General features: G+C 37.7%; 1 protein-coding gene across 2 annotated transcripts in view; it reads right to left on the bottom strand.

The window, feature by feature from the left end:
- Positions 1 to 27290, bottom strand: part of LOC106875444 (cytoplasmic dynein 2 heavy chain 1) — a 309460-nt gene that overhangs the window by 109094 nt on the left and 173076 nt on the right. For both annotated transcript variants that reach the window (XM_089338346.1, XM_089338347.1), the window contains exons 35-41: positions 23290 to 23466; positions 22791 to 22878; positions 20245 to 20452; positions 15029 to 15158; positions 11853 to 12008; positions 5014 to 5121; positions 1726 to 1886 (exon numbers count right to left, since the gene is read on the bottom strand). In XM_089338346.1, coding sequence (XP_089194472.1) covers positions 1726 to 1886; positions 5014 to 5121; positions 11853 to 12008; positions 15029 to 15158; positions 20245 to 20452; positions 22791 to 22878; positions 23290 to 23466 — 1028 coding nt within the window. The remainder of the gene's footprint in view (positions 1 to 1725; positions 1887 to 5013; positions 5122 to 11852; positions 12009 to 15028; positions 15159 to 20244; positions 20453 to 22790; positions 22879 to 23289; positions 23467 to 27290) is intronic.

The raw sequence follows: 27290 nt of genomic DNA, 5'->3' as shown, positions 1-27290 counted from the left end.
CATATTTGAATCTGTAAAGGTTTTTAACTGTGGTTTGCCATGAAGAAAAAAAATTCTTACTTATTTATTGCATATGGCAGTATGCATAAAAAGCCATAGGCTCATTGAAGTATCACTGAAGAATTGGTAGCCATGTAGAATTTCAAGAACAAGCTGAAGGAGATTAAATGTTGAAGTGATATGTGTTGCAGTTCTCTTTTTATAGCACCACTCCCAATACTTTTTGATCAGATCTCAGAGAGACCCAAAAATCTTACATTTCTTATTTCTTTTTATTGCCCACAAGGGGCTAAATATAGAGGGGACAAACAAGGACAGACAAAGGGATTAAGTCGATTATATCGACCCCAGTGTGTAACTGGTACTTAATTTATCGACCCTGAAAGGATGAAAGGCAAAGTCGACCTCGGCAGAATTTGAACTCAGAACATAACGGCAGACGAAATACCGCTAAACATTTCGCCCGGCACGCTAACGTTTCTGCCAGCTCGCCGCCTTACATTTCTTAAGCAGAGTACAGTCAATTTGATTAACTAGAGGACATAATTATTATTTTTTTACTTTAGCCCAAGCATTCATAATGCTGGTTACCCATTTTCTGACTTATATAAGCAACTGAAATTACAATAATCCTCTGAACAGAATGCTGATCCATTGCCGAGTCCAAGGGCAGCAATTTTAAAGAGACGGAACAAGCTGATTACATAGACCTCAGTAGATGACAGATATTTTAATTTTATCGTCTCCAGAGGGATGAAAGGCAAAATTAACCTCATTGAGATTTGAGCTTAAAATGTAAAGAACTAAAAGAATTACCTCTAAGCATTTAGTCTGACATGCCAACAATTCTGTTGGTGTGTTGCCTTACTTCGAAGCTCAACCTACTCAAACAATATGGACAGATTTCGGAGTACCGATGAACTTTTATATAAATGTATCAACTTAAAGGATAAAGATATTGCAATGGATATTACAATGGACAATACCAAGTGGACTCCCACTTTTATCTCTCATATTTCTCCCTCTTTTACTTTTTTCTTGGTGACTTCTTTGTGATATAATACTTGGGAAAGAATATATTTGCGGCTGAAGATAGCTTTATACCATCCTGTCTATCAATTATATATCAACGACTATAAAGCTTGAAACATGTCTACCGCAAAATCCTTTGTGTTCTGTTTGTATTTTTACATTTTTAATTTATTCTTTCACCCCGGCCACGATCTGGCATATACAGGTGCTTACAATTATCAAGTATTACCTCTAACATTTACTTTACCTACGTCAAACAAAATCTTATGTAGATAGTGTCCTCTTTTGCCCACATTCTTTTGGCTCAAGAAACTCTATTCAGATCAGTGGTTCTCAATCAGGGTCCATATGGCCCTTAGTGGGGTCCATAAAAGATTATGTTGTGATAATTTATGACCAAGAAATTGGTTATTCTTCTATATAATACACAAAATATTTTAACAATTCTCTTTACACAATTCTTAACAATATTTAATTATAAAAATATAATAGGATTTTTTAAACATCAAATAGCTATGAGGATGCACCTTAGTAAAATAGGAATCGAAGGGTGTCTATAGGTAGAAAATGGTTGAGAGCCACTGGTTTAAATAAAACCTCCTTACCGCAGTATCCTGTTTCCAAAACCCTATTTCAGTAAACTTACATTTTACCATAGATCTCTTGTTCAACAGACCCCTTAGATAATCTTACCTTTTGCCACAACCCTCTGGTCCAACAAGGATAAACGGATGGTAGTGTTTGTCCTGAAGCCACAATGAGAAATAATCAAGGTTTCTTTGCACATCGACTGTCTTGATTATGGGAAGTTGTGAGCCTTGTTCCAAGCTGTTCAAATCAAGATGTTCATCTTTCTGTTGGAAACAACGTTTAGGGAAAATAGCTTAACTTAGTGTATGTGGTAGGTGTGTGAATACATATCAGAGAGAGAGAGAAAGAATATTTGTTTGCATATATGATGGTCATTTGAGTGAGGAGATGTGTATATAAAAGCATGTATGCATGAATGTGTTATCACAAAATGGGAAAGAGAGAGAAAGAGAGAAAGGGGGAGAGAGAGAGAGAGAGAGAGAAAGAGAGAGAGAGAGAAAAAGAGAGAGAGAGAGAGAGAGAGAGAGCCAGAGTATGAAATTCTGTGTCACATACTCAAAGGAAAATACTCCTTCTGGACAGAGAGAAGGACAGAGAAAGAGAAATTGAGAGCAAAAGGGACGGAATGAAAATTAGCAAAATGACAGAGAAAACAGAAAAACTAAAATAACAATATGTTTGTGTCTGTATGACTTTAAGTACCAGCATATATATATATATATATATATATATATATATATATATATATATATATATATATATATATATGTATATATATATGAAGGGCATCCAGCTGTAGAAACTCTGCCAGATCAGATTGGAGCCTGGTGCAGCCATCCGGTTCACCAGTCCTCAGTCAAATCGTCCAACCCATGCTAGCATGGAAAGTGGACGTTAAACGATGATGATGATATAGGTATAAGTTAGAGGTGTTTAAAACCTCTAAGGGATGGTTAAATCCAAAGGTACTCCTGGTGATTACCTACGTAGGTACAGTCCTTGGTAAAAGGTGCATGGTAGCAGGTAATTCAGCGGGTAAAGCGTAGTTTAAATTATATGCAAGAAGAAAATGGAGGGAAAATAACAGGAAAAAGTTTGTTCTTTCTAGTAGTAAGCCATTAATTTGATTAATTAATAAAGAAGAAGTGGTTGTAATACTACCACTTTTCTTTATTAATTAATTAAATTAACGGCTTACTAGCGCAAACGACCAACTTCTTCGTGTTATTTTGCCTCCATTTTCTTCTTGCATATATATATATATATATATATATATATATATATATATATATGATAATGATGATGATGCATTCATGCACACACACACACACACACAAACACAAGAAGACCCATACTCCACAGCAGAAGTGTTAAGGCCAGTCCTCCTGGTGAAGAGGGTTGGCCCGCAAGAGCCCAGTGCCAGTGCCAGTGCCACGTAAAAAGCCTTCATGATGGTACCTTATAAAAAGCACACAGTACACTCTGTAAAGTGGTTGGCATCAGGAAGGGCATCTAACTGCAGAAACTATGCCAAAGCAGACCTCACTGGTGCTGGGGCCACATAGAATGCACCCAGCACACTCTGTAAAGTGGTTGGCATTAGGAAGGGCATCTAGCTGTAGAAACCAAACCAAATTAGACCGGAGTCTGGTGCAGCTCCCCAGCTCTGGACAAATCGTCCAACCCATGCCTGCATAGAAAACAGATGTTAAATGATGATGATGATGATGATGAATACACATATACATATATATACTTACATCCACCCATGTCTATGTAAACAATGTGATCGAAGATAGAAAAAAATGTAATGGATGTATATGCATATTTCTGGAGTTATTGCTCCTTCTTCAGTACCACATCTAACCCATTAACTATCCATGGATACCTTGCTTAAATAGCCTCTAAGCTTAGCAGTGTAACACTATTGGATAGACTGATTTACATATTAAACACATCAAGGTATGTGGCTTAGTGGTTAGGGTATTCGGCTCACAATTGTAAAGTCGTGAGTTTGATTCCCAGTGGCACGTTGTTTCCTTGAGCAAGACATTTTTTTCATTTTGCTCCAGTTCACTCAGCTGGCAAAAATGAGTAGTACCTGTAATTCAAAGGGCCAACTTTGTCACACTCTGTGTCAAGCTGAATCTCCCTGAGAACTATGTTAAGGGTACCCATGTCTGTAGAGTGCTCAGCCACTTGCATGTTAATTTCACAAGCAGGCTGTTCCACTGATCGGATCAACTGGAACCTTCGCCATCGTAACTGACGAAATACCAGTAAGTACATTAAACATATTCCTGGCAACTGGTACATACATATTAGTTACTGGTAGGGACACAGAATTACATACCAGTTGCCAGGAATGTGTTTAATATGTAAATTGGTCTATCCAGTAGTATTACGCCACTAAAGTTATTGGCTATTTAAGCCATGTATTTGAGGATAGTTAATGTGATACTGAAGACGGAGCAATAACTTCTGAAATGTGCATGTACACCCATTACATAGTTTTCTATCTGCCAGCGCATTGTTTACATAGGTGTATTCATATATGAAACGTAATTTTCAGTGCTGGCTCTAAATTGTATGAAAACTCTTTAGAGATAAACTCAAAATTGAAAACAATGCACTGCCAAAACAAAAGCAAGGCACTGTATTGATTTTATAAACATTTAGTGTGATCGTAACCAGCGTCGCCTTACTGGCACTTGTGTCGGTGGCACGTGAAAAAACATCCGAGCGAGGTCATTGCCAGTGCTGCCGGTCTGGCTCCTGTGCAGGTGGCACGTAAAAAACACCATTTTGAGCGTGGCCACTGCCAGTACCACCTGACTGGCCCTCGAGCTGGTGGCACGTAAAAGCATCCACTACACTCTCGGAGTGGTTGGCGTTAGGAAGGGCATCCAACTGTAGAAACTCTGCCAGATCAAATTGGTGCCTGGTGCAGCCTTCTGGTTCGCCAGTCCTCAGTCAGATCGTCCAACCCATGCTAGCATGGAAAGCGGACGTTAAACGACGATGATGATGAGGATGATTAATATACTTGGCAGTATATTATGGTTGTAAAACAAAATATTGCGTCCCTACCTGCAATTAATACACACACACACACACACTCATATATTCATTCACAATGGGCTTCTTTCAGTTTCCAACAACCAAATCCACCCACAAGGCTTTGATTGATTTGGGGCAGTTCTACATACTACAAAACATATGGGAGAGGGCAGGGAAGATGCTGTTTTAGATCATATGTACACACTATCAAATGTCACCAGGGTGGATGGGAGTCAGAGGAGGAGGTTAACCAAATCAACCATAAACAGGGGTGGCTGTGGACCAACTGAAATCTTAAATCCAAATGTTCTTTATTAGCATGTTTCTCACCAGACCATCTTGTAGTGTGTAGGTTTTTAGTCGTCCAGTCTCCTCGTCATAGTAAGTATCCAGAATGTGTTGTGAATCTGGTGGAGTTTCTCCAATCATTGAAAACACCTGAATTTGGGAAAGAAAATAATAATAATAATAATAATAATAATAATAATAATAATAATAATAATAATAATAATAATAATGAATTCAAATTTTGCTACAAGAGCAGCAATTTTTGGGGAGGGGATGAGTCGATTACATTGACCCCAGTGTTCAACTGGTACCTATTTTATTGACCCTAAAAGGATGAAAGGCAAAGTCGACCTTGGCAGAATTTGAACTCAGAACATAGCAACAGATAAAACACTGCTAAGCATTTTGCCCGGCGTGCTAACGATTCTGCCAACTTGCTACCTAATTAATGATAATAATAATAATAATCCTTTCTACTAAAGGCATAAGGCCTGAAATTTTGGGGGAGCGGCCTGGTTAATTACATTGACCCCAGTGTTTCACTGGTATTTAATTTATCGACTCTAAAAGGATGAAAGGCAAAGTTGACCATGGCAGAATTTGAACTCAGAACGTAGTGATGGATGAAATGCTGCTAAGCATTTTTCACAGTATGCTAATGATTCTACCAGCTTGCCACCTTAATAATAATAATACTTTCTACTCTAGGGACAGGGCCTGAAATTTTAGTGGGAGGTGGGTAAATCAATTACGTTGACCCCAGTACTCAACTGGTACTTATTTTACCAACCTTGAAAGGATGAAAGGTAAAGTTGATGTTTGCAGAATTTGAACTCAGAATGAATAGACAAACGAAATGCCTCTAAGCATCTTGTCTGGCATGCTATTGATTTTGCTAGCTGAAGAATAACAACAACAATTTTTCTCATTTGCCAACAGGGCAACAGATAACGGCAACAAAACAATGACAGGATAAAGTATTGGGATTTACAGAAAATTAAACCATTTAATAAAAAAAAGTATATAATATATGGTATACAATATTATTAGAATGACACAGGAGGACTTTTAGGGCAACCAAAAAAAACCCCCAGATTCCAAGGGAACCTGCTCACTAACAGCCCTCACTCCTCCATAATTTTCAGCGTACGGACACATTCTTAGAGAAGGTCCTTTCACTTGTACCATTCTCATATTATTCATGCCCTTTTCAAATTTACTGGGAGTGGTGGCCCAATATCACCCTCTCCAACCTCACTTTCCTTTCCAATGGAATTTGGTGTAGCCATGCATGCACCTATTGTACATATATACCATCAACATCATCACCATTTAGCATCTGCTTTTCATGCTGGCATGGGTCAGACAGTTTAGCTGGAACCAGTAAGCTGGAGAGCTGCACCAGGTTCCAGTCTGATCTGGCACGGTTTCTTATTTCTTTACTGCCCACAAGGTGCTACACACAGAGGGGACAAACAAGGACAGACAAACGGATTAAGTCGATTACATCGACCCCAGTGCGTAACTGGTACTTATTTAATCAACCCCGAAAGGAAGAAAGGCAAAGTGTGTATTTGTGTGTCTGTGTTTGTGCCCCTAGCATTGCTTGACAACCGATGCTGGTGTGTTTATGTCCCCGTCATGTAGCGGCTCGGCAAAAGAGACCAATAGAATAAGTACTAGGCTTACAAAGAATAAGTCCCGGAGTTGATTTGCTCAACGAAAGGTGGTGCTCCAGCATGGCCGCAGTCAAATGACTGAAACAAGTAAAAGAGTAAAAGAGTCTGGGAACATTTTGATACCACCTTGTATTTAGACATGAAATGGTTGATGGTAATGATATTAAATAGAGTTCCAATCAATAAAGAGGTATCATAGTAGGTGGAGGAAAGTTACGTAGACAGTGTATGGTAGGAAGCCAACACAAGAGAAGGATGAAAGAAAACTCCAGAATTAATTAGTTACAAATAATCTGAAGGATTTGAAGACTAAGATATAAAATTTACAAATCTTGTGAAAACTTAGAAAAGAAAGCAATTTTGTTGACCAGAAAAATTGCTGTCGTTGTTTAGCCCTGAGTCAAACTTGACTGAGTAGCCAGCCCTATGGTTGTATCATGATCATCCTGTATACATTTGCCCTTCATTGCCTTTGTTTTTCAATAAATTTTGAAAAGGATAAAAAAAAAAAATATTAAAATAACTCTGACATTATTCAGCTGGGATTTGGAAAATAAATTAACATGGAATTTTAATGGAAATTTTAATTCAGATTACTTTAAAATGGGAAGTTTGTATCATAGGACCAAGGGTGGTTTCAGGCAGGTTGGTATTTAAAGGGTTAAAGGCAGCAGGGTGTGGTTTATGAGAGATTTATAGGCACAAGCATGGCTGTGTGGTAAGAAGTTTGCTTCTCAACCACATGATTCTGGGTTCAATCCCACTACATGCCACCTTGGGCAAGTGTCTTCTGCTATAGTCTCAGGCTGATTAAAACCTTGTGAGTGGATTTGGTAGACGGGAAACTGAAAGAAGCCCATCATATATATATATATATATATATATATATATGTATATATACAGGGTGTCCACAAGGTCTGGGTACATGGAGTAAATAAAATCATAACATAAGCAATTAAATATAAGAAATAATAATTTCTTAAAGTATGTGTTAATCCCCATGAACCCAGACTTTGTGGACACCCTGCATATATATATGTGTGTGTGTGTGTGTGTGTGTGTGTGTGTGTGTGTTTGTGTGTGTTTATGTTTGTCTCTGACCACTGTATAACAATCAATGTTGGTTTGTTTATGTCTCCATAGCTAAGCACTTTGACAAGGAGTCACCAAACAATAAGTACGAAGCTTTGAAAATAAGTACTGAGTTTGATTCATTGAACTAAAACTGTCCAAGGCAGAGCCCCAGCATGTTTGCAGGCCAAAAACTGAAACAAGTGGAAAAGATTTGGTTGCTATTTCTAAAAGATCAAGTGACCAGATAGAAGCTTCATAATTAGCTCACGAGAAGTAAGTCATAGTATTTATTTCTTTATTGCCTACAGGGGGATAAACAAAGAGGGGACAAACAAGGACAGACAAAGGGATTAAGTCGATTACATCGACCCCATTGAGTAACTGGCACTTATTTAATTGACCCCGAAAGGATGAAAGGCAAAGTTGACCTCGACAGAATTTGAACTCAGAACTTAAGTTACATTATTAGCAGCAAGTGAAGTGTATCTATGTCAATTCACAGTAGTTTTGACAATAAATTATCAACAAAATAATGGCAGTGCTCCATGTGACTGCAGTTCTGGAACTGAAACTAAAGAATTAGAATTAGTTTAAGAAAGGTATTAAAGTTTCAGAAGAATTACTCTTTTACTTTACTCTTTTACTTGTTTCAGTCATTTGACTGAGGCCATGCTGGAGCACCGCCTTTAGTTGAGGAAATCGACCCCAGGACTTATTCTTTGTAAGCCTAGTACTTATTCTATCGGTCTCTTTTGCCAAACCGCTAAGTTACGGGGACGTAAACACACCAGCATTGGTTGTCAAGCGATGTTGGGGGGACAAACACACACACGCACATATATATATATATATATATATATATATATATATATATATATATATACGATGGGCTTCTTTCAGTTTCCATCTACCAAATTCACTCACAAGGCTTTGGTCGGCCCGGGGCTATAGTAGAAGACACTTGCCCAAGGTGCCACGCAGTGGGACTGAACCCGGAACCATGTGGTTGGTAAGCAAGCTACTTACCACACAACCACTCCTGCGCCTATGTTCTTTTTATTGTAAATCATTGATTAAAGTATGTTAACCTTCCACCAATCTGATAATCGTCACTGACCATGCTTCCTCCCCTATTTGTCATTCACTGTATCCCCTATATCTTCATATTCCTTATCTTTAACCATCTGTAATTCACTTCACATTCTTGTGAACTTACCTCATCCTCTGCCCCTATCCTCACATCACTTGTTCCTCTGTCCTCGTCCTCCTCATATTCACCCTCTAGCACCTTGAGGGGACGCTCTGCCATCTCATCGCCACCATCTTCTCTCCTACTCCCGCTGGGGGCAGCCATGTCTCTCCTCCACAACAAGACACCTAGTCCTATCCCTTTATCGTACTCTTGCTTCTCAACACCTGTGATAAGCCACCTCCTTTAACAGTCTAAACTCCCCTCTATCAAGGGGTCTGATCTTGCAAGCGACTTGGTGATCTCACTAGTGCTGGTGCCACATAAAAAAGCACCCAGCACACTCTGTAGACTGGTTGGTGTGAGGAAGGGAATCTAGCTGTAGAAACAAACCCTGACAAAGTTGACATTGGAGTACAACACAACCTTCTGACCTCTTGGATCCTGCCAAACTACCCAACCCATGCCAGCATGGAATATGAATGCTAAATGTTGTTGATGATGATGATAGCGCACCAAGAAAATAATAGATGTTATAAAACTGTATTTACTTTGTACAACATGATCTTAAATGTACTGCAAACTCTATTTTTTTTCTCACTTGTTTACATATATTTTTTACACTCAGATATAATATGCCCTGGCATTACATAGAAGTAAATATAAAAAAAATGCCTTATGGGTGTTATTTATGATACAAAGAAAGTCACAGCACAAGTGTACTTGTCATGAATCCTGTCAGAGATTTTCTGCAAACTGCTATCATGATTTTTCAATCTGTCCAAATTTTTTTTTTCTTGTCGCACAGACAAAAATCTCTGATTTTCAAACCTGCTTGGTCTGTGAAACAATGGAAAGACTTGAAACAAGCAGCACCAAAAAAAAATGAAAAAAAAAGAAAAGAAAAATGATGGTGAATGGTGTTGATGATGATGATGATGATGATGATGATAGGAGGAGGAGGATTTCTTTAATTGTCACAGGTTACAATTTGTGCTGGGGAATTGAACTCACTACCTCATGATTGTGAGCTCAACATTCTAACCACTGAGCCATGCACCTTCAGATATGAATATATGGATCAATATATTTTTCAGAGATGTACTTGCCTGGCAAGTGATATGATCCAAGACCATGTGTTGAAGCTAAAACAATTACAGCTTGGATTACATATATTAGCCATCCCAAAACGCACAAAACAATTAACTTCACTTAAACATTCATTATTTGGTGTCAAAAATGTTTCATCACACCAACTGTGACCTGGTCACTGATATGATTAGTCCTCCTGATACAGGAGGGATTCTGGCTCAAATCTATCAAAGAGTACTGTAAACCCCACCCTGATGGCAAAGTCAGCTTGCCCTCTCACATCTTTCAGCTGTTGTTCTCCAATCTATAGATACATGTTTAGAGTAGTTTCCTCTCTTCTAACCATTTTCACTATAGTCAACTCCCCTTTTGGCAATTTCACAGGAGGTCACTTCCATCTCCATAAACACCTTCCTTTTCAAGTGGAAGTTGGAATTAATAATAATAATAATAATGATAAAAATGATAATAATAATAATGATCCTTTCTATTAAAAGCACAAGGCCTGAACATAATCCTTTCTACTATAGACACAAGGCCTGGAATTTATGGAGATGGGGATAGTTGATCACATCGACCCCCAGTACTTGGCTGGTACTTAATTTATCGATCCCAAAAGGCCGAAAGGATGAAAGGCAAAGTTGATATCAATGGAATTTGAACTCAGAATGCAAAGAGAGATAAAATGCCACCAAGCATTTTGCCCGGCGTGCTAACGATTCTGCCAGCTCATCGCCTTAATAATAATAATATTTTTTTTTTTGCGCCCTTTTAAAGCCTAGCCAAGCTCATGGGCCTGGTTTCCCGGTTTCAATGGCGTATGTGTTCCCCAGCTGGACAGGACGCCGGTCCATCACACAGCGTTACTCATTTTTGCGAGCTGAGTGGACTGGAGCAACGTGAAATGAAGTGTTTTGCTCAAGAACACAATGCATTGCCCGGTCCAGGAATCGAAACCCCAATCTTACAATCATGGTGCTGACACCCTAACCACTAGGCCACGCACCTCCATTAATAATAATAATAGTGACGATAATTTTTGGCATAAGGCCAGCAATTTGGAAGGGATGGGGAAGTTGATTATAGAAGCCCTAATGCTCAACTGGTACTTATTTTATCACCCCCACCCTGAAAAGATGGAAAGAAAATTCTACTTCAGTAGCATTTGAACTCAAAACATAAAGTCAGATGAAATGCTGCCATAAAACCCATGCCAAACCTTGACACAGTTTTCTAACTTGCCAGCTCTTGACAAACCATCTAACCCATGCCAGTATTGAAGGAGGACGTTAAATGAGGATGATGATAGGATGTATGCATGGATATATGTGTATGTGTTCTTTTGTTTGTGTCCCCCACCACTGGTACTTGACAACTAGTGTTGGTTTGTTTGCATCCCTGTAACTTAGCAGTTTGGCAAAAGCGGCTAATAGAACAAGTAATAAATAAATGCGCCCTTTCAAAGCCTGGCCCGGTTTCCCGGTTTCAGTGGTGTATGTTTTCCAGCTGGAAGGGACGCCAGTCCATCACAGCATTACTCATTTTTGCCAGCTGAGTGGACTGGAGCAACGTGAAATGAAGTGTTTTGCTCAAGAACACAACGCGTCGCCCGGTCCAGGAATCGAAACCACAATCTTACGATCATGATGCTGACACCCTAACCACTAAGCCACGCACCGCCACAATAGAACAAGTACCAGACTTAAAAAGAAAAAGAAAAACCATAAGTACTGGGGTCAATTTGTTCAACTAATATTACACAAGATGGTGTCCAGTATGGTCAGAGTCCAAGGACTGAAGCATGTAAACGACAAAAGACAAAAGAAAGATAAAAGGTTTACACTTACTTCTTCTGCAAGAGCTGCTCTGGATTTCGGATTCAAGTTGGCTCCTAGTCCTCGAATTAAACACACAGCAAAGTGAGCTTTGCTTTTAGCTTGGCCAAGATGTGAAAGGCCATTTTTTAAAATGCCAACCAAGCTGGTCTCCACAACCAAGTCGTTCTGGAATAATTGGAAAACAACGGTAAGGATTTTTCTATGCTTGATTTTATTCTTACAGAAGCGAGATTATGGTAAATTTATTTTGAAAAATATCATCATCATTTAATGTTCACTTTTCCACACTTGCATGGGTCAAATGAAATGTGTTGAGGCATATTTTCTATGGCTGGATGTCCTTCCTGTTGCCAACCCTACCCTGTTTCCAAGCAAGGTAATATTTCCCCATGACTAGGTATATCTTACTCTTTTACTTGTTTCAGTCATTTGACTGTGGCCATGCTGGAGCACCACCTTTAGTCAAGCAAATCGACCCCAGGACTTATTCTTTGTAAGCCTAGTACTTATTCTATCGGTCTCTTTTGCCGAACTGCTACATAACGGGGACATAAACACACCAGCATCGGTTGTCAAGCGATGTTGGGGGGGGGAGACAAACAGACACACAAACATATACACACACACATGCATATATATATACATATATATATATACATATATATGACAGACTTCTTTCAGTTTCCGTCTACCAAATCCACTCACAAGGCTTTGGTCGGCCCAAGGCTATAGTAGAAGACACTTGCCCAAGGTGCCATGCAGTGAGACTGAACCCGGAACCATGTAGTTCACAAGCAAGTTACTTACCACACGTGTGTGTGTATGTTATATCAATGTTAATTTCAACGGTATTTTCTACATCTAAATATGTTAATACAATAGAAACAATTGTTGGCTTTATAAAATGAATTCTATAATAAAGATGTGATTGTCTCTATGCATATTTTTGCTGTCAAATATTCTGAATTTCTTGAAATTATAAATGTCTGCCTACCATGCATACATGGGTAGGACAGTTGACAGGAGCCAGCCAGGTAAAAGACTACCCCAGGCTACTGTCTGTTTTGGAAGGGTTTTTACGGCCGGATTCCCTTCCTAACACCAACCAATTTGCAGATTGCTTTTCAAATGGCACAAGCACAGGCAAAGTCAGTTTAGGCATGATTTCTACAGCTGGATATCTTTCCAAAGGCCAACCCCATTACAGTGTGAACTGGATGCTTTTTATGTGGGATTGAAAAATCCAGGCAGATATCAAGAAAGCATTCAGTTTTAAACAAATTTAGAAGACTATATCCAACAATCACACAACAATAAATGCAAGTAGAATACACATCCCTTGACAGGAACCTACACAGAATTATTTTAAGACAATAAACAACTACACCCCCTCTCTTTCTCTCTAATACCTCAAACTCTATATTTAAGGAAGACTTCAATGAAAAAACTCCAGACATGTTTTTGACCCCTGAACAGAAGATAAACTGTTTTTATTTCAAATTTTTATAAATTTTTACAAATATTTGATACGATGAGATTCATCATTGAAACTGGTAGTATTCTATATTTTCTTTATATAATTTTAAAATCATTTTAATAAATTCTTTCTGAATTGAAATGTCTTAGATTTACTTTTGTGCTATTTCAACCTCCATCTTATATATATATATATATATATATATATATATATATATATATATATATATATACATATATCATTTAATGTACACAGCTTGAAGATACAAGCTACTAATAATTTCTTACTATGGAGACAAGGGTCTAAGCAGGTTTTTCTAACATGCCTGGACATGTGTCTCCATAACAAGAAACTATTAGTAGCTCATATCTTTATAGAGTGTACATTAAATTATATTTTATCTATCATTAGATGAAGCACTTTTTGTTGATCTTATCTTAAGAGAAAAGTAAACTACATATTATATATATGTGCGCATGTGTAAATTTATATCTGTCTGTCTGTCTGCCTGTCTGTCTATCTATCTATCTGTCTATCTATCTATCAATTGATCGGCTTTCCCCCTTTTTTTCACAATCCCTTTTGATCAAAATCCTACCCCCCTTCCTTTTCTTTTTTTTTTTGTTCCCCAAAAGAAAAGCTCTACATTGTATTTTGTCCACTTTCTGTATTCAGCCCTGTGTGGCCATAATAAAAAGATCTCTCTCTCTTTCTCACTCTCTCTCTCTCTCTCTCTCTCTCTATATATATATATATATATATATAATATATATATATATATATATATATATATATATATATATATATATATATATATATATATATATAAAATATATAGTTTTAGGGAAAATAACCAATTTTCAAGAACTCATCGATGAAAATCCACTATCACATATAGAAAAATTAATAATTAAAAGCACAATAAATGAGTATAATATAAAATAAAGTAAATATCATAAGATAAATATAGTAAAAAGATTACACGTGTTTCATAACCAATTTTCAAATAGAAAAGAAATTTAAATCGATTAAAATCAATTGAAATTATCGAAAATAAGTTCTATTCAAAAATATAGCTACTCGTCAGATCGTAAGTAGAACAATAATTAGATAACCAACAATAAGTACCAAATGAATTAATATGAATACTTATTATATAAAGATAGAAAAATTATTAAAAAAATATCATAATATCAAAATAATAACCATTCAATAATCATCCCTTCATCCATTATAATAACATGTATATTATATACAAAAAACATCTTACATAAATTATCATTGTTTTAAATACAAGTTGAACGAAGTTTAAGTTTAAAATAATAATGAAGATAAAATTAGTACATATTTAACCGGTGTAATAGTTAAAGCTATACTATTATATATATATATATGAGTGCATGTCTGGGTGGTTGTGTATATATGTGTGTATGTATTTGTGTGTACCCTTATCTAGACATCGTGTGAAGGTTGTAAATGAGCATCATCATCATACAAGTGAGGTTGATCATTTCCAGTCTTCTATGAAAATCAGGGGGAGAAACATTACCTTGCTTGGAAACAGGTGAGGTGTGAAGCTGTAAGAAAATCAGCCTCAACAAATTCCGTCTGAACCATGCAAGCACAGGAAAGAGGATGTTAAATGATGATGATGATGATGAGTGTAATTAAGGTGAAGAACACCTGTCAAAGGTTAAGTGTCTCTCACCTGCCTGATGACCCAGTCAAGAGCACTGTAGAAATAGTCATCTATCCAGGTACTGAGCTTCATCTGTTGCAGTTCGTCTTGACTCTGCAGCCATGACTGCACCAAGCCTTTCATGTTTATGTTTTCATCACTTGCAACAAGAAGAAAAAAAAAGTATGAATAAGAAAAAAACAAAAAAACAAACCACAGAAAACAAACTTAGTTATGATAAAATGTTAAGAAAGAAAACAAAGCTAAATATTTCAAGCAACTCAAATGAATAAGTTTAAGTTTCATTTTGTTGTATTTTGGGAGGGTCATTATATCAATAAACACATGCAGTGACTCTATGTCACTTCTTTTATTATTATTACACTGTATAACAAAATTAAAATTTTTTTTGTCTTTAGTCAATAAGTGTTATTTCCTATTTGCTTCTATCTAGAAATCACAGGAAATGACTGCTATTCCCTCCAAACTTTTGCTTTTGCCAACCTTCACCTGTTTTCAAGCATGTTTTAAAACTGAACTATTTTCCATTACATTTCAGAGAGATTCATCATTGAGTTGCTGAAGCAGAAATATTGTTATAGCAAATATTCTGCTCAATACTACAGACTTGCTTGTTAGTTGCTTGACCGTAACCACTGGAGTATGTCCCTTAGTGGCTGACAATATCTGCATATCTGATTGTGAGCAGGAGTAAGTGGGGAGAATCATAGCCATGTCTTGAGAAGGATTCTTTTGGATTTGAATAAATATAGTAACAAAAGCAAAGCTTGAAGGAAATATTAACCATTTTTCATAGTTTCTAGGGGTAAGCCTTCTCCTTTTCCTTTGGCACTCCGTCGGTTACGACGTCGAGGGTTCCAGTTGATACGATCAACGGAACAGCCTGCTCGTGAAATTAACGTGCAAGTGGCTGAGCACTCCACAGACACGTGTACCCTTAACGTAGTTCTCGGGGATATTCAGCGTGACACAGTGTGACAAGGCTGGCCCTTTTGAAATACAGGTACAACAGAAACAGGAAGTAAGAGTGAGAGAAAGTTGTGGTGAAAGAGTACAGCAGGGTTCGCCACCATCCCCTGCCGGAGCCTCGTGGAGCTTTTAGGTGTTTTCGCTCAATAAACACTCACAACGCCCGGTCTGGGAATCGAAACCGCGATCCTATGACCGCAAGTCCGCTGCCCTAACCACTGGGCCATTGCGCCTCCACCTAGGAGTAAGCAAATAGGAAATAACAGATTTTACCCAAAGACAAAACTTGTGTTACTCAGTGTTATTATTTGTCAATTAGTGAACCATTTAACTAATCAATTATTTGATTAAGTCTCCAGTCAACCAATAAATCAGTTAGGTGGTAGTGTACTGTAAGAATCGTTACAGTGCTGTGCCAAATGCTTAGTGGCATTTCGTCTGTCTTTATTATGTTCTGAGTTCAAATTCTGCCAAGGCTGGCTTTGCCTTTGATCTTTTTAGGGTCCATAAAATAAATACCCATTGAGGAGTGGGGTTGATGTAATTGACTTAATACCTCCCCCACCGAAATTGCTGGCATTGTACCAAATTATTTGAAACCAATAATTCAGCCTGGTTTGTCAAAGTCCTTTTGTTGCCATTCACGACATCATCAATGATATGCCTTCTGTACTCCAAATCTTCTTCTGAATGATTAACCAACTGACTAATAATAATAATAATCCTTTCTACTAAAGGCACAAGGCCTGAAATTTGTTTGGGGAGGGGACTAGATGATTACATTGACCCCCCAGTGTTTCACTGCTACTTAATCTATCGACCCTGAAAGGATGAAAGGCAAAGTTGTCCTTGGCAGAACTTGAACTCAGATCATGCAGACAGACAAAATGCTACTAAGGATTTTGCCCGGCATGCTAATGACTCTGCTAGCTCGCCACCTTACTACTACTACTACTACTATTACTACTACTGATGATGATGATAATAATAATAATAATAACAGAAGTGAAACTGAACCAGTGTGTGTGTGTGCTTAGTATTGGCATAATGACACTCCCAAGATACAACAAAATATATTTCAACACAAGAATCTTGCAAACTCAATACAAAAACAAAATATAAGTTTCGTTAATTTAAAGAAAAAGAAAAAAAAAACAAAGAAAAAAGAAGAAAAATAGAAAAGGAAGAAAAAGAAAAAAAGAAAATTTGAATCAATTTAGATACTGGCTTTGGATGAGGCTTTTTTTGTTTGCCAAAAATGGCAATTCAATCAGAATGTTGTAAAAATCCTAAGTGAATTTCATTAACGATGTCATCGTTAAGTAAATAAAATGAATTTTGATATTTTCTGGGAAGGTAAGCTGTTATTGACTTCATCTGTGCTGAAGCTAATTAACGAAGATGAACTCCCAGGATGTATCTACCACCAAACTTACACACTGGACACAGAAGACTACATATTGATTATTTTTATTGGCATAGATGGAATGGCTCACACACACACATGAATATATGTGTGTACGTGTATGCTTAAGTGTATTGATATCACAGTATCATGGTATTGAGCAGACTATCAGATGTTGTTATTCACCACGGGTCATAATGCACTCTGCACTGTTTTAGCTTCCAAATGAAGCCACCCCGCTGGCGAGACGAGTAGGTCAACACTTACCCTGATTGGAAGACCATTCTGTTTTGACTGGAGCAATGTGAAATTAAGTGTTTTGCTCAATAACACAACGTGCCACCCACTCCAGGAAGTGAACCCATGATCTTGCAATTGTGAGTGCAATGCTCTAACCACTAGGCCACATGCTTTTACATATATTGATATATGGTAAGTAAAATTTTATGAACAAATAAATATGCAGTACTAATTGTACATCGTCATCATCGTTTAATGTCTGCCTTCCTTGCTGGCATGGGTTGGATGGTTTGACAAGAGCTGACCAAGCAGAAGACTGCACCAGACTTCTATGTCTGTTTTGGCATGGTTTTTACAGCTGGATGCTCTTCTAAACACCAACCACCCCACAGTGTGGGCAGAGTGCTTTTTAAGAGGCACCATCACTGGCAATTCATTTCTAATTGTAAAACCGAAGTAGATAAAACTATAAATAATAACTTGTAAATATCGGGGTAAAAAAAAGACTTTCAGAGAGAAAAAGTCAAAGGATGTCCATGGGGCTTGAACCCACATTTGCAAGCATCACAGGAGTTCTACCATTAGACCAAAGCAACCCTTTAAATTTTCTCTATTTTAGAAGCTATATACTTGCTATTGAGAATTGTATGTTGTTTACATTATAAGAATTTAGAAACTTTGAGACAAAGTGAAATAATTTGTTTTAACTATACATATTAACCTATAAATAATAACTTGTATATGTATAATATATATGTATGTATAATACATGTGTATGTATAATATATATATATATTATACATACTAAGATCTGTGAAGCCAAGCGAGATTATAGTCATGACCAATGCTGGTGTTTCATAACTGGCACCCCCATGCCAGTGGCATGGAAAGGGCATGGACTACATTCTTGGAGTGGTTGGCATTATGAAGGACATTCAACAGTAGAAACCATGCCAAATCAGGTTGGAACATGGTGCAGCTCCCCAACTTACCAGCATGGAAAATGGACTTTAAATGATGATACACACACACACACATTAATATATATATATTAATATATGTGTACATGTCTATGTATGTGTGTGTGTATGTATGCACACAAGTATATACACATATTATAATATATATAATTTTTTCCAAAAATAATTAGTTTATATGATTTTAACCTGTTTATCCATTGCGCATTTGGATTCATCTTAAAACAATATTATCAATAGTTTTATAATCTACTTAAACATGTAAACTCAGCTCTTATTATAGATCATTCACCTGAACTGTATGCTCTTTCGATACAGCCTTCGAATTTTAAAAAGTCTTAAAACATTCTTGTTTTTTAAAATTAAAAAAAAAACCACTTTTGTAAATCCTCTTAAATTACCTTCAGTGAGAGAATTGTAGATGTTTGTTATGGTTAGAAATAATTTGCCCATTTCAACCTACATATTCTCGAAACAGTCATTAGAGTTTGTACCTGCTGAAGATTCTTCTTAAAATCATCTTCTACCACCGTTTCATCTATATGGATTACCACTTTACATCCACCATGTGCATCTTTTAATATCCTCATTGATTTCTAATACGGATATACAACCTCATAAGATCTCATAAAAGTATATTTATGATTTATATGTGTTTACATATCAAAATAATTTTATATTACATCATATATATATATATATATATATATATATATATATATATATATATATATATATATGAGTGCACCTATGTATGCTGTGAAGTATTCCGATTTTGTGAAATATATTGAGTGATTAAGAACACTGACTTCTGAAATTTGTACCCTCTTTCTTGATCTTATATATATATATATATATATAAATATATACATATGTAAGAATGTGTGTATGTATATCATCATCATCGTCGTCGTCGTTTAATGTCTGCTTTCCATGCTAGCATGGGTTGGACGATTTGACTGAGGACTGGTGAAACCAGATGGCTACACAAGGCTCAAATCTGATTTGGCAGAGTTTCTACAGCTGGATGCCCTTCATAATGCCAAACACTCCGAGAGTGTAGTGGGTGCTTTTACGTGCCACCGGCACGAAGGCCAGTCAGGCGGTACTGGCAATGGCCACATTCAAAATGGTGTATTTTACATGCCACCCGCACAGGAGTCAATTCGGCGGCACTGGCAATGATATCGCTCGGATGTCTTTACACATGCCATCCGGTACAAGTGCCAGGAAGGCGATGCTGGGCACAAGTGCCATGACGATTTTGCTTTCACTTGCCCCAACAGGTCTTCGCAAGCCGAGTTTTGTGTCCATATATGTAGATATGTATATATTTTACACTCTAAGAAGACCTCCAAACATTTTTGCAAGACAAATCTTAGACTGGTGACTAGAAGGATAGAGAAAGACTGAAAACTACATGGCACAGAACATTCATAAGAGATATGGGAGAGACCAACATCAGATGGCTAGATGCAGGGAAAACTGCAGCCACTAGAAACCAGAGGCTTAAACGTGCTGCCCAGTGTGTTTGAAAGAACACAGAAGGAACTGATACTAATACACTGTCTTATTGTTTCTTCAGCTTAGTTAAATGAGATAAAAGATATCTGCAGTGGTAGTAACAATCTCACCTGAGAAATATCATGCCCATACGGGATATCGTGGCAGGGGATGCATTGACAAGATCATGGGTCTCAAATATGAAGTTCACATTCGGTCCGAATTGAATCCGCTCCCCTGATGGCATGGTCAAGAGTCTGTTGTCGTCCAGTACAGAATTCAAGGATTCAATCCATTCAGGATCAATATCCCCATCGCATATAATCCAGGAATGAATATCTGTCAAAGTAAAAACCACAAATAACATTACTGATAATAACTACAGGGCGCATGGCAATTGTTGCCCTTCAAACCAATACAGGTTTCAAGGGCAACAGGGGGGGGGGGGGACTGGCTTTGCACAAAGTGTGCAAGTTTTTGAGGAGAGGAGGAAGTTGATTACATCAACCTCAATACTCAACTGGTACTTATTTTATTGACACCAAAAAGATGAAAGGCAACATTGATCTAAGCAGAGTTTGAACTCAGAATGTAAAGATAGGTAAAATGCCGCCGCTAAGCATTTTGTCCAGCATACTGAGTATTCTGCCAAATCGTTGCCCACTATAATAATAATAAGACCTTGTTGCACTGTAAGGTAATTTATCGATCTTCAGATCTTCCATGAACTTTCCTTCTGTAACATTTCTTTAACTCCTGTTGCCCCTGGTAGGATTTCTCTTTCATTTTTTTAATCTTTCTTTTTTCTCAAAACAAAAAAGAAAACACATTGCAGGGGTGGCTGTGTGGTAAGCAGTTTTCTTTCAAACCACATGGTTTCAAAGTATGAGGGTTTAGTTCACAGTTGATCTAAACGATTAAGTACACTAAGTAAGCGCTGTAACAGATTATTAGGGCTCCAAGGTTATAGCCGAAACAGTAGTTATGGAGCCATTGCAAATTTCCAATGCAGTGGATATATAATTGTTAAGCAGGACAGCAAACATTAAGGCAAGGCAAACATCTCAAGTCATATACAATATTATTGTGATGGAATATCCCAGAAACAGCTGTAAGATTTTGACTTTTTTTTCCAATAATAATATTGTATTTGACTTGAGATGTTTGCCTTGCCTTAATGTTTGCTATCCTATTTAACAATTACATATACATACAGATGTGTGTATGTGTGTGTGTATGTGTGTATGTACGTATGTATGTATGTGTGTATGTATGTATGTATGTATGTATGTATGTCGTATCTAAGTAGCTTTTATCGTCTGTCTTTCATTTTTTTTTATTCACTGGACTGTGGTCATGCCGGGGAAACTGTCTTGAAGGTCAAGCAAATTGCCCTCAGTATTTATTTTTAAATCTGGTACCTATTCTGTTGGTCTCTCTTGCAGAACTGCTAAGTCACAGGGATATAGATAGGCCAACACTGGTTATCAAGTGGTGCTGCTGGTTGGGATGGACACACACATATTTGCATACACACGCACATACATACACATGCATACACATACAGATGCATGCACACAATGCATACACACATGCACACACACATGCATATACATACATGTGCATACACACATGCTTACATACACTAATGTATACACACATGCATACAGAAAAGGAAAGCACATGCACATGTATTCACACATGCATACACACACACAAGCATGCACACAGAAATGTATACACACATGCATGCACACACACACATATATACTCTTTACTCTTTTATTTGTTTCAGTCATTTGACTGTGGCCATGCTGGAGCACCGCCTTTAGTCGAGCAAATCGACTCCAGGACGTATTCTTTGTAAGCCTAGTACTTATTCTATCGGTCTCTTATGCCAAACCACTAAGTTACGGGGATGTAAACACACCACCATCGGTTGTCAAGCGATGTTGGGGGGACAAACACAGACACACAAACATATATATACATATACATATATACGACAGGTTTCTTTCAATTTCCGTCTACCAAATCCACTCACAAGGCTTTGGTCGGCTCGAGGCTATAGTAGAAGACACTTGCCCAAGGTGCCACACAGTGGGACTGAACGTGGAACCATGTGGTTGGTAAGCAAGCTACTTACCACACAGCCACTCCTGTGCCTGTATGATGAACTTCCACACACTTTCCATTGACCAAAAGTCATTGACAAGGCATTGGTCCAGGGCTATATTAAAAACACTTGCCAAAGGCTGCCATGCAGTGGGACTGAACCCAAGACCACTTTGTTGCAAAGCAAGCTCCCTAACCATGCAACCATGCCTGTTCCTAACGTTAATGAATCTAAAAAGAATGAATACAAAGAATTGAATAAAACTGAAATATATAAATCTACAAAAACATATTGTTTTGCAGAAAAAAAAAAAAAAGAAATACAGAAATACACTGCAATTCCAAATAAAAGAGTGGAATAATTGAAATATTTTCATATTTAGACTATGAAGATAACAATTTGGAAAATGGTGATAAATAATAATTTCTTGAATACATATAAAGGAAGGAATATGGCAATAAATAACGATAAGATTTCATCAAGGGAAAATACAGATGCATCAATAACTCAATGAGATACTAGATTCTTTGGTGAGAATTTTATAGAATTGAAAATAATTACCAAGAGGTTCTTTGACTACTTGGCGGGCGCTGTTTGTAAGAACTCCATCAGTCCATTCACGAGTATCCATATCGATGTGACCAAGCAACTAAATATATAAGAACAAAAGATGCCAATATCAATAAACAATATACAAATACACACACACACACAATGTAATCTCTCTCCTTCCCACTCTCACTTTCTCTCTCCCTCTCTGAACCATGTGGTTGGGAGGTACACTTCTTATCAAACAACCATGCCTGCACCTATATATATATATATATATATATATATATATATATATATCTAAGTTCTAGAATAAAAACGCTGGGTTAACGCCTCAACATATCACACCCCCTGGGAAAACCATATAACAGATTCTGTGAAAAATTCATTTGGGAGCCACTGCTATAGGTTACCTTTGAGTTGACTGTAGTGGAACTAACTGCTCATGCGGGAGCAGGGTTGGCTACGTATACAATAATGACAATAACAATAACAAAACATTGTAACATACCTGAGTTCTTGGCATGGCCTTTGGATTCATTGTGTACTGTTTTACTGTCTGACCAATCTTTGCTAAGGCTTGGCGTAGAACTGACCAGAGAGTGGACTTGCCTGAACCACTTGGTCCAACAATTACGATGCCCATCCTTTGTTTCAGCTGTTCATAGAGTTCCAAGGCTTTCTTCACCTGCTCAATAGCAATGTAAACCATTCCAGTTACATAATAAAATAACAGCTCGGTTATAAAAGTTTAATGAAATATAATTAGTCTTTCTGCTATAGTCACAAAGCCTGAAACTGTGGGGGAGGGGTGCTAGTCAATTACACTGACCCCCAGTGCTCAACTGGTACTTATTTTATCAACACTGCAAATATGAATGGCAAAACTGACCTTGGTGGAATTTGAACTCAGAATGTAGCACTGGAAGAAATGCCACTAAGCATTTTGCCTAGCATGCTAGTGATTTTGCCTAGCATGCTAGTGATTCTGCCAGCTTGCTACTTTTATGAATACAATCAAAGAAAGAAAGAATAATGGAAAGAAAGAATGAGCAAAAGGAAGACAAAAGTAAGAAAGAATGAAACTGAGTAATCTTAACACCTAGTCTGCCCTGTGTGTCGTATATGATGCACAGGACACAATTTCCTGGGGTCAACACATCATATATGATACACATTCCCAATTTTTTTCTTTTCAACCACCAGAGTAACTTGGGATTTATGAAAGGAAAGCGTTATATTACTCAGAAAGTATGAAAGAAGGACTATGTAAAAGTCTGAAAACAAGCATGGGAATTTAGGACAAACTTATGAGAATGGTTTGGACAGGTGAAGAGTTAATGATTTGATCAAACAAACCCTAGAGATGTTGGTCAGATGGGAAAATAAAAACCCTTCTCAAAATCACATACAGAGAGAAAAACTTTAGTGGATCTCTGAGATAAGGAGACACTACTGATGTAGTTATTGTTGCTTATCCTGAGCTCAGTCCTTATTGAATTAACAGACTGATGATCAAAGGAACTCCAATTATGACCATTCCATCTTTTGGAGGTTTTGCCTTTTGCAGTCATAGTATATGTAAAACAACAATATGTAACCCAAACCTTTTTAAGAGGGGAGGATGTGATTTGAGGATAATTTGGCTGCTATTTCAAATGGACTAAACAACAATGTAGAGATATTCAGCTTGATTGTCATGAAGTGTTTCAGTGCTACAGCTATAGAGAAACAAATCTTAATGTTGTCATCGGGAGGCAGGATGGCCATGGTGTTTACAGGGTGGATGGATGAAGGAAATAAAAGGTAGGCAGATTATCTTGCCTACCTTTCATTGTGGCCAAATTTCATCATCAACAACAACAATAACAACAACCTCTTGGACATGATTACCTCAAGTCCTAGGTCTCATAGGGCAGTTACATGGTTTCCATGACATGACAGGGATCACATATCCCCAGGACAAGACACCAGTCCATTGCAGAGTTACTCACTTAACTGAAGCAATATGAAATGAATTTTTTTGCTCAAGAGTATAATGTACTGCCTGGTCCAGGAATTGAAACCATGATGTTGCGATTGTGAGTGCAACACCCTGACCACTAGGCCATGTACCTTCAGATAAATGGAAGAAAATGAAGGGATGGAGAGCTGAATGGATGGGGAAATGAAGGAGTGGATAGGGCAAATAAAAGGTGAGCAGGTGGATGGAAGGACATAAAAAGTCAATAGATGTATGGATGGCTACAGGGGAAATAAAAGGAGGATAGAGGTATGGAAGGATGGAGGGGAATCAAAAGTGGATAGATGACTCCATGGATAGATGAAGAAGATGGAATGTGGGTTGATGGACGGAGGGACGAATACTTAAGTAGGTAGATATGTGTGTGTGTGTGTGTGTGTGTGTGTGTGTGTGCATGTATGTATGAGTGTGTGTGTGTGTGGGGGGGATATGTTAAAGAATGCAAGAGAGACTGAGAGAGTTAGAGAGAGGGATGGAGGGATGGAAAGAGGGAAATATATGGCTGCAGTAGTTCTATGTGATAACGCTTCATATAAGAGAACAGTTATGGCCAAATTTCAAAGACAGTATTTAATTTAAAGTAAGTCAAGAATTATATTGTGTAGAATAATTGCATTCCAAAGACATATGACCTCATTGTCTTTATTTGCCAATTCTTTGGGTTCCAAATAGTTTATATTTGGTTTGGTATGACACAGAGATCAATCTGTGGTTTAACTTATATTAGAAGATATGGGAGCGAGATGGTGAGGGATGACGAAGAGAATGGGAAAAAGAAAAGAAGAGAGAGGAGGGAGAGGTTGAAAGAGAGAAGAGGGAGAGAGTATGTGTGTATGTGTTTGTGTCTGTGCATAAGTGCACTTGTTCCTCATTGTGTATATGCATTGTGTGTGTGTGTGTGTGTGTGTATCTGCATATATCACTGTTTATATGTGTGTGACTGTGTCCATAGATATGTGTGTGAGCTCGAGTGTGTCTGTGGGTGTAAGTATATGTATGTGTGTGTCTGTGTTTGTGAGTGTGTGTGTGTGTGTGTGTGTACATATGTTTGTATGTCTGTATGTGAATGGGTGTGTGTGTCTGTGCACATGTGTGTCTCTGTGCATGTGAGTCTGTGTATGTATATGGCTGTGTGTGTGTGTATGTGAGTGTGCATGTGTATATCAGAGTGTATCTGTGCTATGCCTGAGTGTGTGGGCGAGTGTGTCACTGTCACTGTGTAAATGTGTGTGTGTATGTGTGAGTGTGTTAGCATATCTGCATGTGGAAGTGTGTGTATGTGTGTGCGTGTATGAGTGAGTGCGTGCGCACGCACATGTGTGTGAGTGAGCATATGTGCGTGTGTGTGTGAGTGTATAAGTGTATGTGTGCGAGTGAGTGCATGTGTGTGTATAAGGAAAATGTGTGATTCATGGGAGATCTGGCTGTTGTTTCTAGCACATCCCAAAACCTGCCTCCTTGTTTCTTTCTCACTCACACTTCTAATGATATTTTTCAATATTTTTCTCCCCATAAACAAATTTTATGCAATGAGGATGTCAAAGTAACACACGTGTAGTCCCAACAGAGCGAGGCCGTGTTATGCATGAGTGTAGGAAAAAAACCCCACCTAAATATGACACGTAGAATATTAAATATACTAAGACAATCTGAAAACAATAAAAACTTTTAAACGTTTACCAGTTTTTATGAAATTTTGGGGTTAATGGACTTGAGTTAACAGAAACTAAATGTAACAAAAGTTAATTAGTCTGATAATGATTTTCAAAGTTAACTTAAAAGTTGAATCACTAATGAAAATGTCAACTTCATTAATTAATGATTAGTGGATTAATGGACTTACGCCCAACTCTGTGTGTGTGTGTCTGTCTGTGTGTGTGTGTGTGTGTATATATATATATATATATATATATATATATATGCCTTCTAGCACTTGTGCTGGTGGCACGTTAGAAAATCATTCGAGCGAGGTCATTGCCAGTGTTGCTGGACTGGCTCCCGTGCTGGTGGCATGTAAAAAACACCTTTTTGAGTGTGGTCGTTGCCAGTACCGTGTGACTGGCCCTCGTGCCAGTGGCACGTAAAAGCACCCACTACACTCTCAGAGTGGTTGGCGTTAGGAAGGGCATCCAGCTGTAGAAACTCTGCCAAATCAGATTGGAGCCTGGTGCAGCCTTCTGGCGTGCCAGTCCTCAGTCAAATCGTCCAACCCATGCCAGCATGGAAAGCAGACGTTAAACGATGATGATGATGATAAATATATATATATATATATATATATATATATATATATATTTTCACATATAAATATATATAATGGCAGGCTTCTACACAAAATCACTCACAAAATAGTTAGCCTGAGGCTATAGTTGAAGGCATTTTCACTATGTGCCACACAGTGGGACTGAAACTGAAACCACAGGGTTCACACAGCTGCAAAGTGAACTCCATAAACACACAGCCATACCTGCACATAACGTATATCAAAC

This window comes from Octopus bimaculoides, chromosome 20 (genome assembly GCF_046866305.1).
Source record: "Octopus bimaculoides isolate indiv1 chromosome 20, ASM4686630v1, whole genome shotgun sequence".
NCBI classification, from domain to species: Eukaryota; Metazoa; Mollusca; class Cephalopoda; order Octopoda; family Octopodidae; genus Octopus; species Octopus bimaculoides.
This window is presented reverse-complemented; position numbering and strand designations above follow the sequence as displayed.